Here is a 19,673-nt window from a genome sequence, read left to right on the forward strand (position 1 = left end):
CAAGCATCCTGAAACCATTCATGTGTGGGGTGGCTTCTCAGCCAAGGGAATGGGCTCTCTCTCAGTCTTGCCTAAAAACACAGCCATGAATAAAGAATGGTACCAGAATGTCCTCAAAGAGAAACTTCTCCCAACCGTCCAAGAGCAGTTTAGCGATCAACAATGCCTTTTTCAACATGATGGAGCACCTTGCCATAAAGCAAAGGTGATAACTAAATGGCTCAGGGAACAAAACATAGAGATTTTGGGACCAAGGACTGGAAACTCCCCAGATCTTAATCCCATTGAGAACTTGTGGTCAGTCATCAAGAGACGGGTGGACAAACAAAAACTTTCAAATTCAGACAAAATAAAAGCATTGATTTTGCAAGAATGGACTGCTATCAGTCAGGATTTGATCCAGAAGTTGATTGAGAGCATGCCAGGGAGAATTGCTGAGGTCCTGAAGAAGAAGGGTCAACACTGCAAATATTGACTTGCTGCATTAACTCATTCTGTCAATATAACCTTTTGCTACTCATAATATGATTGCAATTATATTTCTGTATGTGATAAAAACATCTGACAAACACACATAAAAACCAGAGGCCAGCAGATCATGTGAAAATATAATATTTGTGTAATTCTCAAAACTTTTGGCCATGACTGTATGCAGCACTATATTCTCATGACAGATCCACTTTCTATACAGCACTATATTCTCATGACAGATCCATTTTCTATATAGCACTATATTATGATGAAAGATCCACTTTCTATACAGCACTATAATCTGATGAAAGATCCACATTCTATGCAGCACTATTTTCTCATGACATATCCATTTTCTATACAGCACTATATTCTCATGACAGCTCCATTTTCTATGCAACACTGTATTCAGATGACAGATCCACATTCTATACAGCACTGTATTCTCATGACAGATCCACTTTCTATACAGCACTATATTCTGATGAAAGATCCACTTTCTATACAGCACTGTATTCTGATGAAAGATCCACATGCTATGCAGCACTATATTCTCATGACAGAACCAGTTTCTATACACCACTGTATTGTCATGACAGATCCACTTTCTATGCACCACACTGTATTCTGATGACAGATCCACTTTCTATAAAGCACTGTATTCTCATGTCAGATCCATTTTCTATACAACACTGTATTCTCATGACAGATCCATTTTCTATACAGCACTGTATTCTCATGACAGATCTACTTTCTATGCAGCACTATATTCTCATGAAAAATCCACTTTCTATACAGCACTGTATTCTCATGACAGATCTACTTTCTATACAGCACTGTATTCTGATGACAGATCCATTTTCTATGCAGCACTATATTCTCATGACAGATCCACTTTCTATACAGCACTATATTCTCATGACAGATCTACTTTCTATACAGCACTGTATTCTGATGACAGATCCATTTTCTATACAGCACTATATTCTCATGACAGATCCACTTTCTATACAGCACTATATTCTCATGACAGATCCATTTTCAATACAGCACTATGTTCTCATGACAGATCCACTTTCTATACAGCACTATATTCTCATGACAGATCCACATTCTATACAGCACTATATTCTCATGACAGATCCACATTCTATACAGCACTGTACTCTCATGACAGATCCACTTTCTATACAGCACTATATTCTCATGACAGATACACTGTTAGCGTGGGTGGTCAGGAGCGGGAGCTCCGAGAGTGGACCCTCTGGACCGTGGCACCGAGGGACCCCGGGCGAGCTGCCAGGTGGAACCGACCCCTATACAGGGACCGTTAGGAGCAGGCCCAGGGGTTCGAGTACCACGGTAGCCGGTACCGAGAGGGGCGGCTCAGGATGGACCGGAGTAAGACGGAGACTGGAGTAGGACGGCAGGAGCACTGAAGACAGGACTGGAGTAGGACGGCAGGAACACTGAAGGCGGGACTGGAGTAGGACGGCAGGAACACAAGGCAGGACTGGAGTAGGACGGCAGGAACAGTGAAGGCAGGACTGGAGTAGGACGGCAGGAACAGTGAAGGCAGGACTGGAGTAGGACGGCAGGAACACAAGGCAGGACTGGAGTAGGACGGCAGGAACAGTGAAGGCAGGACTGGAGTAGGACGGCAGGAACAGTGAAGGCAGGACTGGAGTAGGACGGCAGGAACACGGGTAGCAGGACTGAGAAGCTGCTGTGAGGAGCAGCCGAGGCAGGAACTGCAGGAGCAGAGTGTGCACGATGGAGAGAGGCCAGAGTGCCAGGAAACACAACGATCAGGCGCCTCCCTCAGGGGGAAGCGGCCTGATATGGCCCCGTCTGGTCAGCCATTGGTCCAAATGTGCTTCCGGGTCAGGGCACAGCCGGAGCATAAGAAGCAGGAAGGAGGCGCGGCCGCGGCCTATGGCGCATGCGCATAGCATGCAGGGAAGGCATCGGTCGCGGGTCTGTCTCAGGTGACCGCCGCGGCCGTCGGGTGGAGAGAGGCTGCGGCGTGGGAGCGGAGGCCGGGTGAATATGGCGGAGCGGTGTAACAGTACCCCCTCCCCTAAGCCGCCCCCCCCGGAGATTAACAAGAAACCTCTTGAGGATACGGGGAGCATTAATATTCTCCTGAGGCTCCCAGGATCTCTCCTCAGGACCAAAGCCCTTCCAATCAACGAGAAAGAAAGTCCTACCTCTAACCCTTTTCACAGCGAGGATGTCCTGCACTTCAAAAACGTTGTCGGCACCCACCGGCTGAGGACCAAGATCAAGCGAGGAATGGAAACGATTCAGCACCACAGGCTTCAGGAGAGAGACGTGAAAGGTGTTCGGGATCCGGAGCGAAGCAGGCAACCTCAATTTGTAGGCAACTTCGTTAATACGTCCCAGAATTTCAAACGGACCGATGTAGCGTGGACCCAACTTGTAGGAGGGCAGTTTTAGTCGGACGAATTTGGAGGAGAGCCAGACCTTGTCGCCAACACGATACTGAGGAGAATCCAACCTCTTTTTGTCTGCATAGTTCTTCATCTGATCAGCGGATCTCTTGAGTGATGTGTTGGTCTCAGCCCAAATCTTAGAAAATTCCGAGGACAAGGCATTGGCCGCGGGTACCTCAGAGGCGGGGGTTATAGGAAGAGGAACACCAGGATGTCTGCCAAAAACAATGAAAAACGGAGACTTGGCCGAAGACTCACCAGCATGGTTGTTATAAGCGAACTCTGCCCAGGGGAGTAAGCTGACCCAATCGTTCTGGTGGGCGTTAGAGAAGTGGCGTAAGTATCCCGTAAGCGTCTGGTTGGTACGCTCTACTTGTCCGTTGGACTGTGGATGGTAGGCCGAGGAGAAGTCGAGGGAAACGTTCATAAGCTTACAAAGCGAACGCCAGAACTTGGAGGTAAACTGAACCCCTCGATCAGACACAATGCGTCGAGGTAGTCCATGAAGCCTGAAGACTTGATGAATGAAGATCTCGGCCAGCTCCGGCGCTGAGGGAAGACCGGGCAGAGGGATGAAGTGAGCCATCTTGGAAAAACGATCCACCACCACCAGAATGACTGAGCAGCCCGCAGAGCAGGGTAGGTCGGTGATGAAATCCATGGCGATGTTCTCCCAAGGAACCGTAGGGACAGGCAACGGAAGCAACAAGCCAGACGGAGATCTCCGTGGTACCTTGTTCTTTGCACAGGATGGACAAGAAGCCACAAAATCGAGTACATCTTGGCGAAGTGAGGGCCACCAGTAGTGACGTTTGATAAGATCAAGGGTCTTCTTAGTTCCGGCATGGCCGGCCAGTTTGGAGGAGTGCCCCCATAGAAGAACCTTTTGCTTGAGATTCTCTGGCACAAGCGTCTTGCCAGGCGGAGGAGTAAGCCAGTTCACTGGAGCCACGGTGATGATCCTAGTGGGATCAATGATATGTGACGGTTCCTCCGTGGATTCGTGTGGTTATAAGACCCTGGACAGGGCGTCGGCTTTGGAATTCTTGTTGCCGGGACGGAATCGGAGCTCGAAATCAAATCGGGCAAAAAATAAAGACCATCTGGCCTGGCGAGGGTTTAGTCTCTGGGCAGACTGGAGATAGGCCAGATTCTTGTGGTCCGAGAAGATGACAAAAGGATGGACAGCTCCTTCCAGGAGGTGGCGCCATTCCTCCAAGGCCAACTTGATGGCCAAAAGTTCCCGGTCACCGATCGAGTAGTTACACTCGGATGGAGAAAAGGCCTTCGAGAAGAAGCCACAAGGGTGCAGGCGACCGGAGGCGGTTCTCTGGGACAGCACCGCCCCGGCACCAGTCGAGGAAGCGTCCACCTCGAGTACAAAAGGTCGATCGCTCTCAGGGCGATGCAGGACCGGAGCCGTGGAGAAAGCCCGTTTTAGGGACAGAAAGGCCTCCTCTGCCTCAGGAGACCAATCCTTGGAAGTAGACCCTTTACGGGTGAGCACAGAAATGGGTCTTGTGATCGCGGAGAAGTGGGAGACAAATTGCCGGTAATAGTTGGCGAACCCGAGGAATCGTTGTATCGCCTTTAATCCGACAGGGCGAGGCCATTTGAGGATGGCAGACAACTTCTCGGGATCCATCCTTAGACCAGCGTCGGAGATAATGTATCCCAGAAATGGCAGAGAGGTCTGTTCGAAGAGACATTTCTCGATCTTTGCATACAGACGGTTCTCCCGAAGACGCTGAAGCACCAGGCGGACACTGTTTCTGTGGGACGAGAGGTCCGGCGAGAAGACGAGGATGTCGTCTAAGTACACGACCACACAGGAGTACAAGAGATCCCGGAAGATCTCGTTGACGAACTCTTGAAAGACTGCAGGAGCATTGCAAAGACCGAAGGGCATGACCAGGTACTCGTAATGGCCATCTCGAGTGTTGAAAGCGGTCTTCCACTCGTCACCTGCACGGATACGGACCAGATTGTAGGCTCCTCTGAGGTCCAGCTTGGTAAAGACCCGAGCCCCTCTGAGACGGTCAAACAGTTCCGGAATGAGTGGAAGAGGGTACCTGTTCTTGATGGTAATCTCATTCAAGCCCCTATAGTCAATGCATGGCCGTAGAGTCCCGTCCTTCTTTTTGACGAAGAAGAACCCGGCTCCCGCGGGCGAAGAGGATTTCCGTATAAAGCCTTTGGCGAGGTTCTCTCGGACGTACTCGGACATGGCGGTGGTCTCCACGGGAGACAGAGGGTAGATTCTGCCCCTTGGGGGGGTTGAACCAGAAACAAGTTCAATTGGGCAGTCAAACGGCCGGTGTGGAGGGAGGACCTCTGCTTCCTTCTTATCAAAAACATCGGCGTAGGAGCTGTAAGCTGGAGGAAGACCCGGGAGGTCTGGAGGTGACCGTGGAGCGGCCGCCAGGCGGACAGGAGTCAGACAGCGAGCTTGGCATGGGTGCCCCCAGCGGAGTATCTCCCCAGAAGACCAGTCGAGAACAGGCTGATGAGTCCTTAACCATGGAAGACCGAGTAGAATGGCGTGAGAGAGCTTAGGTAAAACGTAAAAGGCTATCTTCTCTCGATGTAAGGCTCCGATTTGCAATTCCACCTCTTCAGTGACCAAGGTGACGGTCACCTGTAGCGGTTTGCCATCCACGGTGGCAATCTGAATTGGGTTAGATAGAGTGACTACAGGAATTTGGTATTTGTCTACCTCTTCCGGCCGAATGAAGTTACCCGCTGAGCCCAAATCCACGTAGGCCACCTCGGAACCACGCCTCCCTCCTGAAACCAAAAGCACAGAAATCGTAAGGGGTTGAGAGGAATCATCATCATCACCTAGGAAGGCCTCTCTTACCTGACCTAGGTGGAGTCGTTTCCCTGTCTCTTAGGACAGGTGCGGATATAGTGTGACGAATGACCGCAATAGAGGCACAGACCTTGTGCCCGTCTCTCTCTCTGACATAACTCGGCCAACCTGAGATGATCTATCTGCATGGGCTCACCCGAAGAGAGGGAAGAAGATCCGACTGAACGTGAGCTGGCCGACTGAGTGAAAGGAGGAACTGACCTGGAGGAGTGCCTGTCTCTCACTGACTCCCGAGCGCGCTCCAGGAGGCGCAGGTCAATGCGGGTAGCCAGCGAGATAAGGTCCTCTAAGGTGGACGGGGTATCTCGACCAGCGAGTTCATCCTTTATTTTACTAGAAAGACCGCGCCAGAATGCCCCCACCAAAGCTGCGTTATTCCAGCCGAGCTCAGAGGAAATAGTGCGAAAGCGAATAGCATACTGTCCGACCGTGAGAGAGCCCTGGTGTAAGTTAAAGAGTGACTCAGTGAGAGAGGCTAACCGGCCCGGCTCATCGAAAACCTTACGAAACGTATCCAGGAAAACCGGGAGACTCGAAACGACCGGGTCGTCACGTTCCCAGAGCGGGTTTACCCAAGAAAGGGCCTCTCCCTCCAGATGGGACATGATGAAGGCCACTTTGGCCCGGTCCGAGGGATATTGCTGCGGCAGCCATTCAAAGTGGAGACTACACTGATTTAAGAACCCCCTACAGAGCTTGGGATCCCCGGTGAAACGAGGCGGCTTGGCGAGGCGGGGCGTCGGATGAGCAGCAGACGCAGGGGGAGGAGTCGGCACTGCAGCGGCAGCCTGGAGGGCCGACAAGCGACTATCAAAGGAGGCCATGTAGGACAAAATGTGGGTTTGAGTATCTTGGTGCTGACCCAGCTCCTGTTGGAGACTGGCCAGCTGAGTGGCATTTCCAGGATCGGCCACCTGTAAGGCCGACAAACGGGTGTCCATCGACTTCATGATTGACATAATGCGCCCCTGATTCTCCCGTAGGAATAGCAACTCTTTCTGGGTAGCAGCCGTAGTACCGGCGGAGTCGATGGCCTGATCGTACTGTTAGCGTGGGTGGTCAGGAGCGGGAGCTCCGAGAGTGGACCCTCTGGACCGTGGCACCGAGGGACCCCGGGCGAGCTGCCAGGTGGAACCGACCCCTATACAGGGACCGTTAGGAGCAGGCCCAGGGGTTCGAGTACCACGGTAGCCGGTACCGAGAGGGGCGGCTCAGGATGGACCGGAGTAAGACTGAGACTGGAGTAGGACGGCAGGAGCACTGAAGGCGGGACTGGAGTAGGACGGCAGGAACACAAGGCAGGACTGGAGTAGGACGGTAGGAACAGTGAAGGCAGGACTGGAGTAGGACGGCAGGAACAGTGAAGGCAGGACTCGAGTAGGACGGCAGGAACAGTGAAGGCAGGACTGGAGTAGGACGGCAGGAACAGTGAAGGCAGGACTGGAGTAGGACGGCAGGAACACGGGTAGCAGGACTGAGAAGCTGCTGTGAGGAGCAGCCGAGGCAGGAACTGCAGGAGCAGAGTGTGCACGATGGAGCGAGGCCAGAGTGTCAGGAAACACAACGATCAGGCGCCTCCCTCAGGGGGAAGCGGCCTGATATGGCCCCGTCTGGTCAGCCATTGGTCCAAATGTGCTTCCGGGTCAGGGCACAGCCGGAGCATAAGAAGCAGGAAGGAGGCGCGGCCGCGGCCTATGGCGCATGCGCATAGCATGCAGGGAAGGCATCGGTCGCGGGTCTGTCTCAGGTGACCGCCGCGGCCGTCGGGTGGAGAGAGGCTGCGGCGTGGGAGCGGAGGCCGGGTGAGTATGGCGGAGCGGTGTAACATACACATTCTATACAGCACTGTACTCTCATGACAGATCCACTTTCTATATAGCACTATATTCTCATGACAGATCCACATTCTATACAGCACTATATTCTCATGACAGATCCACTTTCTATACAGCACTATATTCTCATGACAGATCCACTTTCTATGCAGCACTATATTCTCATGAAAGATCCACTTTCTATGCAGCACTATATTATCATGACAGATCCACTTTCTATACAGCACTATATTCTCATGACAGATCCACTTTCTATACAGCACTATAGTCTCATGACAGATACACATTCTATACAGCACTATATTCTCATGACAGATCCACTTTCTATGCAGCACTATATTCTCATGAAAGATCCACTTTCTATGCAGCACTATATTCTCATGACCTCATGACAGATCCACTTTCTATTCAGCACTGTATTCTGATGACAGATCCATTTTCTATACAGCACTATATTCTTATGAAAGATCCACTTTCTATACAGCACTATATTCTCATGACAGATCCACTTTCTATACAGCAGTATATTCTCATGACAGATCCACTTTATATACAGCACTATAGTCTCATGACAGATCCACATTTTATACAGCACTATATTCTCATGACAGAACCACTTTCTATACAGCACTGTATTCTCATAACAGATCCACTTTCTATACAGCACTATATTGTGATAAAAGATCCACTTTCTATGCAGCACTAAATTTTGATGACAGATCCACTTTCTATAAAGCACTATATTCTCATGACAGATCCACTTTCTATACAACACTATATTATCATGACAGATCCACTTTACATACAGCACTATAATCTCATGACAGATCCACATTCTACAAAGCACTATATTCTCATGACAGATCCACTTTCTATACAGCACTATAATCTCATGACAGATCCACTTTCTATACAGCACTATATTCTCATGACAGATCCACTTTACATACAGCACTATAATCTCATGACAGATCCACTTTCTACACAGCACTATATTCTCATGACAGATCCACTTTCTGTAGAACACTATATTCTGATGACAGATCCACTTTCTATACAGCACTATATTCTCATGACAGATCCACTTTCTATACAGCACTATAATCTCATGACAGATCTACTTTCTATACAGCACTGTATCCTCATGACAGATCCACTTTCTATACAGCACTATATTCTCATGACAGATCCACTTTCTATGCACCACTGTATTCTGATGACAGATCCACTTTCTATACAGCACTGTATTCTGATGACAGATCCATTTTCTATACAGCACTATATTCTCATGACAGATCCACATTCTATACAGCACTATATTCTCATGACAGATCTACTTTCTATACAGCACTGTATTCTCATGACAGATCCACTTTCTATACAGCACTGTATTCTCATGACAGATCCACTTTCTATGCAGCACTATATTCTCATGACAGATCCACTTTCTATACAGCACTGTATTCTCATGACAGATCCACTTTCTATGAAGCACTATATCCTCATGACAGATCCACTTTCTATGCAGCACTATATTCTCATGACAGAATCACTTTCTATACAGCACTATATTCTCATGAAAGATCCACTTTCTATGCACCACTGTATTCTGATGACAGATCCGCTTTCTATACAGCACTGTATTCTCATGACAGATCCACTTTCTATGCAGCACTACATTCTCATGAAAGATCCACTTTCTATGCACCACTGTATTCTGATGACAGATCCACTTTCTATACAGCACTGTATTCTCATGACAGATCCACTTTCTATACAGCACTATAGTCTCATGACAGATCCACTTTCTATAAAGCACTATAGTCTCATGACAGATCCACTTTCTATACAGCACTATATTTCTATGACAGATCCACTTTCTATACAGCACTATAGTCTCATGACAGATCCACTTTTTCTACAGCACTGTATTCTCATGACAGATCCACTTTCTATACAGCACTGTATTCTCGTGACAGATCCACTTTCTATACAGCACTATATTCTCATGACAGATCCACTTTCTATAAAGCACTATAGTCTCATGACAGATCCACTTTCTATAAAGCACTATAGTCTCATGACAGATCCACTTTCTATACAGCACTATATTTCTATGACAGATCCACTTTCTATACAGCACTATAGTCTCATGACAGATACACATTCTATACAGCACTATATTCTCATGACAGATCCACTTTCTATGCAGCACTATATTCTCATGAAAGATCCACTTTCTATGCAGCACTATATTCTCATGACCTCATGACAGATCCACTTTCTATTCAGCACTGTATTCTGATGACAGATCCATTTTCTATACAGCACTATATTCTTATGAAAGATCCACTTTCTATACAGCACTATATTCTCATGACAGATCCACTTTCTATACAGCAGTATATTCTCATGACAGATCCACTTTATATACAGCACTATAGTCTCATGACAGATCCACATTTTATACAGCACTATATTCTCATGACAGAACCACTTTCTATACAGCACTGTATTCTCATAACAGATCCACTTTCTATACAGCACTATATTGTGATAAAAGATCCACTTTCTATGCAGCACTAAATTTTGATGACAGATCCACTTTCTATAAAGCACTATATTCTCATGACAGATCCACTTTCTATACAACACTATATTATCATGACAGATCCACTTTACATACAGCACTATAATCTCATGACAGATCCACATTCTACAAAGCACTATATTCTCATGACAGATCCACTTTCTATACAGCACTATAATCTCATGACAGATCCACTTTCTATACAGCACTATATTCTCATGACAGATCCACTTTACATACAGCACTATAATCTCATGACAGATCCACTTTCTACACAGCACTATATTCTCATGACAGATCCACTTTCTGTAGAGCACTATATTCTGATGACAGATCCACTTTCTATACAGCACTATATTCTCATGACAGATCCACTTTCTATACAGCACTATAATCTCATGACAGATCTACTTTCTATACAGCACTGTATCCTCATGACAGATCCACTTTCTATACAGCACTATATTCTCATGACAGATCCACTTTCTATGCACCACTGTATTCTGATGACAGATCCACTTTCTATACAGCACTGTATTCTGATGACAGATCCATTTTCTATACAGCACTATATTCTCATGACAGATCCACATTCTATACAGCACTATATTCTCATGACAGATCTACTTTCTATACAGCACTGTATTCTCATGACAGATCCACTTTCTATACAGCACTGTATTCTCATGACAGATCCACTTTCTATGCAGCACTATATTCTCATGACAGATCCACTTTCTATACAGCACTGTATTCTCATGACAGATCCACTTTCTATGAAGCACTATATCCTCATGACAGATCCACTTTCTATGCAGCACTATATTCTCATGACAGAATCACTTTCTATACAGCACTATATTCTCATGAAAGATCCACTTTCTATGCACCACTGTATTCTGATGACAGATCCGCTTTCTATACAGCACTGTATTCTCATGACAGATCCACTTTCTATGCAGCACTACATTCTCATGAAAGATCCACTTTCTATGCACCACTGTATTCTGATGACAGATCCACTTTCTATACAGCACTGTATTCTCATGACAGATCCACTTTCTATACAGCACTATAGTCTCATGACAGATCCACTTTCTATAAAGCACTATAGTCTCATGACAGATCCACTTTCTATACAGCACTATATTTCTATGACAGATCCACTTTCTATACAGCACTATAGTCTCATGACAGATCCACTTTTTCTACAGCACTGTATTCTCATGACAGATCCACTTTCTATACAGCACTGTATTCTCGTGACAGATCCACTTTCTATACAGCACTATATTCTCATGACAGATCCACTTTCTATAAAGCACTATAGTCTCATGACAGATCCACTTTCTATAAAGCACTATAGTCTCATGACAGATCCACTTTCTATACAGCACTATATTTCTATGACAGATCCACTTTCTATACAGCACTATAGTCTCATGACAGATCCACTTTTTCTACAGCACTGTATTCTCATGACAGATCCACTTTCTATACAGCACTGTATTCTCGTGACAGATCCACTTTCTATACAGCACTATATTCTCATGACAGATCCACTTTCTATACAGCACTGTATTCTCATGACAGATCCACTTTCTATAAAGCACTATAGTCTCATGACAGATCCACTTTCTATACAGCACTGTATTCTCATGACAGATCCACTTTCTATGCAGCACTGTATTATCATGACAGATCCACTTTCTATACAGCACTGTATTCTCATGACAGATCCACTTTCTATGCAGCACTATATTCTCATGACAGATCCACTTTCTATACAGCACTGTATTCTCATGACAGATCCACTTTCTATGCAGCACTATATTCTCATGAAAGATCCATTTTCTATGCACCACTGTATTCTGATGACAGATCCACTTTCTATACAGCACTGTATTCTCATGACAGATCCACTTTCTATACAGCACTATATTCTCATGACAGATCCACTTTCTATGCAGCACTGTATTCTCATGACAGATCCACTTTCTATACAGCACTGTATTCTCATGACAGATCCACTTTCTATGCAGCACTATATTCTGATGACAGATCCACTTTCTATGCAGCACTATATTCTGATGACAGATCCACTTTCTATACAGCACTCTACTCTCATGACAGATCCACATTCTATAAAGCACTATATTCTCATGACAGATCCACTTTCTATGCAGCACTATATTCTCATGAAAGATCCACTTTCTATGCAGCACTATATTCTCATGACCTCATGACAGATCCACTTTCTATTCAGCACTGTATTCTGATGACAGATCCATTTTCTATACAGCACTATATTCTTATGAAAGATCCACTTTCTATACAGCACTATATTCTCATGACAGATCCACTTTCTATACAGCACTATATTCTCGTGACAGATCCACTTTCTATACAGCACTGTATTCTCATAACAGATCCACTTTCTATACAGCACTATATTGTGATAAAAGATCCACTTTCTATGCAGCACTAAATTTTGATGACAGATCCACTTTCTATACAACACTATATTCTCATGACAGATCCACTTTACATACAGCACTATAATCTCATGACAGATCCACATTCTACACAGCACTATATTCTCATGACAGATCCACTTTCTATACAGCACTATAATCTCATGACAGATCCACTTTCTATACAGCACTATATTCTCATGACAGATCCACTTTACATACAGCACTATAATCTCATGACAGATCCACTTTACATACAGCACTATAATCTCATGACAGATCCACTTTCTATACAGCACTATATTCTCATGACAGATCCACTTTCTGTAGAGCACTATATTCTGATGACAGATCCACTTTGTATACAGCACTATATTCTCATGACAGATCCACTTTATATACAGCACTATAATCTCATGACAGATCTACTTTCTATACAGCACTGTATCCTCATGACAGATCCACTTTCTATACAGCACTATAGTCTCATGACAGATCCACTTTCTATGCACCACTGTATTCTGATGACAGATCCACTTTCTATACAGCACTATATTCTCATGACAGATCCACTTTCTATACAGCACTATATTCTCATGACAGATCTACTTTCTATACAGCACTGTATTCTCATGACAGATCCACTTTCTATACAGCACTGTATTCTCATGACAGATCCACTTTCTATGCAGCACTATATTCTCATGACAGATCCACTTTCTATACAGCACTGTATTCTCATGACAGATCCACTTTCTATACAGCACTATAGTCTCATGACAGATCCACTTTCTATAAAGCACTATAGTCTCATGACAGATCCACTTTCTATACAACACTATACTTCTATGACAGATCCACTTTCTATACAGCACTATAGTCTCATGACAGATCCACTTTTTCTACAGCACTGTATTCTCATGACAGATCCACATTCTATACAGCACTGTATTCTCATGACAGATCCACTTTCTATACAGCACTATATTCTAATGACAGATCCACTTTCTATACAGCACTATATTTCTATGACAGATCCACTTTCTATACAGCACTATAGTCTCATGACAGATCCACTTTTTCTACAGCACTATATTCTCATGACAGATCCACTTTTCATGCAGCACTATATTCTCATTACAGATCCACTTTCTATACAGCACTGTATTCTCATGACAGATCCACTTTCTATGCAGCACTGTATTCTCATGACAGATCCACTTTCTATACAGCACTGTATTCTCATGACAGATCCACTTTCTATACAGCACTATAGTCTCATGACAGATCCACTTTCTATACAGCACTATAGTCTCATGACAGATCCACTTTCTATACAGCACTATAGTCTCATGACAGATCCACTTTCTATAAAGCACTATAGTCTCATGACAGATCCACTTTCTATACAGCACTATATTTCTATGACAGATCCACTTTCTATACAGCACTGTATTCTCATGACAGATCCACTTTCTATACAGCACTATATTCTCATGACAGATCCACTTTCTATACAGCACTGTATTCTCATGACAGATCCACTTTCTATACAGCACTATATTTCTATGACAGATCCACTTTCTATACAGCACTATAGTCTCATGACAGATCCACTTTTTCTACAGCACTATATTCTCATGACAGATCCACTTTTCATGCAGCACTATATTCTCATGACAGATCCACTTTCTATACAGCACTGTATTCTCATGACAGATCCACTTTCTATGCAGCACTGTATTCTCATGACAGATCCACTTTCTATACAGCACTGTATTCTCATGACAGATCCACTTTCTATGCAGCACTATATTCTCATGACAGATCCACTTTCTATGCAGCACTATATTCTCATGACAGATCCACTTTCTATGCAGCACTATATTCTCATGACAGATCCACTTTCTATGCAGCACTATATTCTCATGACAGATCCACTTTTTATACAGCACTATATTCTCATGACAGATCCACTTTCTATACAGCACTATATTCTCAAGAAAGATCCACTTTCTATGCAGCACTGTATTCTCATGAAAGATCCACTTTCTACACAGCACTGTATTCTCATGACAGATCCACTTTCTATACAGCACTGTATTCTCACGACAGATCCACTTTCTATGCAGCACTGTATTCTCAAGAAAGATCCACTTTCTATACAGCACTGTATTCTCATGAAAGATCCACTTTCTATACAGCACTGTATTCTCATGAAAGATCCACTTTCTACACAGCACTATATTCTCATGACAGATCCAAAATAAGGGGTACAAAAATGTATAACCAATGGGCTCATTTAACCATGACGTCCACTGGTTTTGCATTACCCTGCCCCGTCACTGGTGATTAACAGTTCAATGAGCGTCCTGGCCGGCCACAACATGAACACACAAGGTCCCATTATCAGTATATCTAACTAAACTTCAGTCTCTGCAGTACAAAAGTAATTTATTAAGGGCTAACACTTACAAGGCTATGGACTTAGTTGAAATTGGCAGTTTGGGCGGAAAGTGTCCCTCTAAATACAGGAATATGTTCAGATGCCAGGGCTACACTACACACGGCACTATATTCTGATTACCCACTTTATATATTGCACTACATTTTCATGACAGAACCGCGTCAGGGACAAAGCAAACAACTGTAAGATATGGATATGTTTATCTTCTAGAGCCTCAGCTAACCCAATGCAGGCAGCTCTAGGGGTCTGCGCCAGAAGCGATGTCTGCTCTGTTCAGAGGGTCAGGTGACTGGAAAACCCTGTGATCAGAGACACTGGTGTGGGCATTGGCCCACGGTGGATGCCACCCTTTATTTCAGGCACATCCACGCCTTGTAATTCTAGATTTTCTCTGTACCTGCCAACCTCATTATATCCTGCACTACATTCTAAGGACTGGTCCACAACAGTGTCATGCGCTGCAGTGAACCCTGGGAGACTGGCAGAACAATCGCAGGCTAATCAGGACCCAGATAGAAGACTGAAAAGTAACCCCTCACATTCTGCTGTACAGAGAAGCATTCACCAAACTAAGCCTTCACTTCAGAACAGACATGGGTGAGCAGCAACATATCAGTGTGGTCTCCACCAGCAGCGCCATGGCCAGAGGACACAGATGTCACCCTCTGCCCTTTCAGAGCACAAAGGTGACTGGTGACCACGTCTACAACCAATCACTAGCAAGAAAAAGTGTGACAGTGTCCCAGCCAGCCAATAGTCTGCGAGGATGTGATCTCCGCCTAGTCCCGCCCTCACCAATCCAGCTGCCTGCGCACGCAACCCGGACACCGCCATTACACGAGCTCGCCCTGCCCTGCGCTTCGCACAGATCTCCCGTGTACAGCACAGTGCCGCAGCTCACCTTACTGCGCGTCTCGAACGACAAGCGCCTTCCCAGGAGACGCGAAGCTGCCGCACTCAGTGCCGCCATGATGCCTGGGGAGGGGTGTACGATAGAAACACCGCCCCTTCTCACAAAACTTTATTACATCAAGAACACAAAGACACGATGACATGCGCAGAAATATGCGCAACTTAGGAAAGAGCACTTTGGACCCTGCTAATATAGCTATTACAAGATATTGTAGGTTCTCCAGCAGCCAATATACTGTAGTCAGTACAATACTAGGGTATATAGAACGTATGAACACATTATATGCCCCCAAAAGCCCATATACTGTAGTCAGTACAATACTGAGGTATATAGAATGTATGAACACATTATATGCCCCCAGCAGCCCATATTACTCTAGTCAGTGCAATACTGAGGTATATAGACTGTATGAACACATTATATGCTCCCCAGCAGCCCATATACTCTAGTCAGTACAATACTGAGGTATATAGAATGTATGAACACATTATATGCCCCCAGCAGCCCATATTACTCTAGTCAGTACAATACTGGGGTATATAGAATGTATGAACACATTATATGCCCCCAGCAGCCTATATACTCTAGTCAGTACAATACTGAGGTATATAGAATGTATGAACACATTATATGCCCCCAGCAGCCCATATTACTCTAGTCAGTGCAATACTGAGGTATATAGAATGTATGAACACATTATATGCCCCCAGCAGCCCATATTACTCTAGTCAGTACAATACTGAGGTATATAGAATGTATGAACACATTATATGCTCCCCAGCAGCCCATATACTCTAGTCAGTACAATACTGAGGTATATAGAATGTATGAACACATTATATGCCCCCAGCAGCCCATATTACTCTAGTTAGTACAATACTGAGGTATATAGAATGTATGAACACATTATATGCCCCCAGCAGCCCATATTACTCTAGTCAGTACAATACTGAGGTATATAGACTGTATGAACACATTATATGCTCCCCAGCAGCCCATATACTTGTCGGGATCCCTCAGATTACTCTTTCATCTGAAGGACCGATGTTCTTGGGTGTGAAGCATCATATGTCTCTAATTAAATCAGCTCCGTGGAGAAGAACTACACAGACACCAGCTGTATGGTACAACTCAGGATGCCTCCAAGACGCCTCTGGCTTATCAGTTAGGCTTCCGTCTTTTATAGTAAAGAATTTAAACATTTTACAGACATGCGCAGTACAAATGATTTTACAACTTGTTTTAGACAAAGAAAGTCATTTAGGCGAAAAAGCAGAGGTATTTGACCTTGGTTCACAAGGGAGATGTCTGAGACATCTCCTCGAAGAACAGATAAGGTTTTAAACAAGAGAATGCAACATAGACAGAACTCAATTTAACTCCTTCAGTTCCTATCATTCCCCCCTTTGACATCTTCATTTTCCACAATCTGGAACACTGGATCCTGCAACAACAGCGGATAGTGGCTCGTTCACCAGGTACTATCCCAGGCCGACGGGTTGCCTGAGGGAGACAGGTCTTCTACCTTCTCCATCCCCCAGATACTGAAGCCACGTCCATCATTGCAAGAGTACGCTCCTTCATGCCAGAAATGAGATGTCAATCTAGGACTCAAAGGAATAATAGTTAAATTCTTGTTGTTTACAGTCAAACTTCCTTATCTATTTCTACATCTTTTCTTGCATACAGAGATACACCAAAAAACAAGTTTCAATAGCACATATATTACGAAGATACAAACAACAATGATTTTGGACAGCAACGGTGGTGTTCAATATATCCAATATATCCCATATTTGGTCATCTAAGTAATCTGTAGCCCTGACTAATTTATCCCACATTTGAGTAATCATAGGATAAATAAAAATAGAGCTGACAATTTTATTAGCCACACTCATCTGCACTATATGTGGTCTCCCAGAGAGGCGAGGTGTATTGTCAGCAGCTCTTTTGTACAACGTGTGTTTAGGTATGCTCTGAGTATTCAACTGGTCATTCGGAATAACAAAGGTAGCTGGAGTCAAACGACCCAGAGTACAAGCACCTTTTACCCCTACTGGCAACCATTTATATGCATTGTCTCCACATACCCAGAACATGTCACTAGGTAGGTCCCATAGGGCTGAATGTTGTAATACCAGTCAATGAACTAAATCTATGAACACAGATACATTCTGAACCATACACCAATTTGGAAGTTGTCCTAAAGGGCTACACTACCCTACATCGGGATTTCCACAGGTGGGAGTTCCTTTCTCATATCCAGATGACTCGTTGCAAGGTATATTACCTGAAATATTAAAACAAGTTTCATTATTGCCCTGGGGAAATAAATTGGAATACTCCCAGGACGTGTTATGCAACCTTCTTTCTAGCAGTATTGGTTTGAAGGCATCAGTAGAGTGGGAAGTTACATTAAAACTAACTTGTAGGCCATACATTGGAATTTGCCCCAGGTAGGTTAATCGAGTTCTATTCCTGGGTACCCAAGCCCCCCCTTTATATGCCAGATATTGAAGGTATGTATTACTTCCTGAAAGATTACCCTGCCACCAAGGGTATCCTACCCATCCCACAATAGGTATACCAACAGTTGTGTTCCATAACTTCACATTATTTGTGGCATTATTAGCAAGTGTATCAGAACAACTGGTCCAGGCAAATAATTCCTCGGGTGGCATAGGAATAACAAGGAACGGAATACTAGTGGCTGATACTGGTGAATGTGTGCAGATCCAGCAAATGATTTGACCAATCATTCAGTAATTTTTCATGATGTTGTATAAACTTATTATTCAAGGACATTGGAGAATTTAGATTGTCCCACGCAGCTACCATTATTACAGATAATGCAACAAAACCAAACCAAAACATTATGCACTCTTATGCTTTGTTAACTCCTGTGGCTAGTTTGCAATGCGATGCGTGGATCCAGGTTGGTCGTCCTTCCAACTTAACAGAAGTAGGCGTTATTAGGAGTACTTGGTAAGGTCCTTGATATCGGGGTTCAAGGGTCTTTCTGGAGTGTTTCTTGACATATACGTAATCACCAGGTTGTAGACAGTGAGTTCCTTCCACACTATCTGGATCTGGAATGGAAGAGAAAACTAGAGAATGCATTTGAGTTAAATGCTTTTGCAACTGGATTACATAACTTGTCAAATTATCCACATTAAGTGTTAAGACCTGTGGGTAGTACAACGCTGTGTTCGGTGGTCTTCCAAACAGTATCTCGAAGGGTGACAGTTTAGTTTTCCCCGTGGGTGTGTACCTTACTGAGAATAATGCTAATGGGAGACACTCTGGCCATGGTCTATGGGTCTGCTCCATGGTTTTCTGTATTTTCAATTTCAGTGTCCCGTTCATTCTTTCTACCTTCCCTGAACTCTGTGGGTGGTAGGGTGTATGAAATGCCTGTTCTACACCTATCATTTGCATTACATTTTGCATTACCTCAGCAGTAAAGTGTGTACCTCTGTCTGATTCAATTGTTTCAGGGACACCGAATCGTGGTACTAGTTCCATCACCAGTTTCTTTGCAGTGGCTCGAGCTGTAGCCGTTTTCACCGGGTAGGCCTCTGGCCATCCAGAGAAG

The 19,673-nt window shown here is 44.5% G+C and overlaps 1 protein-coding gene across 1 annotated transcript in view; it reads right to left on the bottom strand.

The window, feature by feature from the left end:
- SDHA (succinate dehydrogenase complex flavoprotein subunit A) overlaps positions 1 to 16,221 on the bottom strand; it is a 114,805-nt gene extending 98,584 nt beyond the window's left edge. Inside the window, exon 1 of the mRNA XM_073587714.1 lies at positions 16,067 to 16,221. Coding sequence (XP_073443815.1) covers positions 16,067 to 16,135 — 69 coding nt within the window. The 5' untranslated portion in view covers positions 16,136 to 16,221. The remainder of the gene's footprint in view (positions 1 to 16,066) is intronic.
- Between the last annotated feature and the right edge of the window lie 3,452 nt (positions 16,222 to 19,673).

The sequence above is a fragment of the Dendrobates tinctorius genome, unplaced genomic scaffold (assembly GCF_039654945.1).
Source record: "Dendrobates tinctorius isolate UK_male_01 unplaced genomic scaffold, ASM3965494v1 ptg000102l, whole genome shotgun sequence".
Taxonomy (NCBI): domain Eukaryota; kingdom Metazoa; phylum Chordata; class Amphibia; order Anura; family Dendrobatidae; genus Dendrobates; species Dendrobates tinctorius.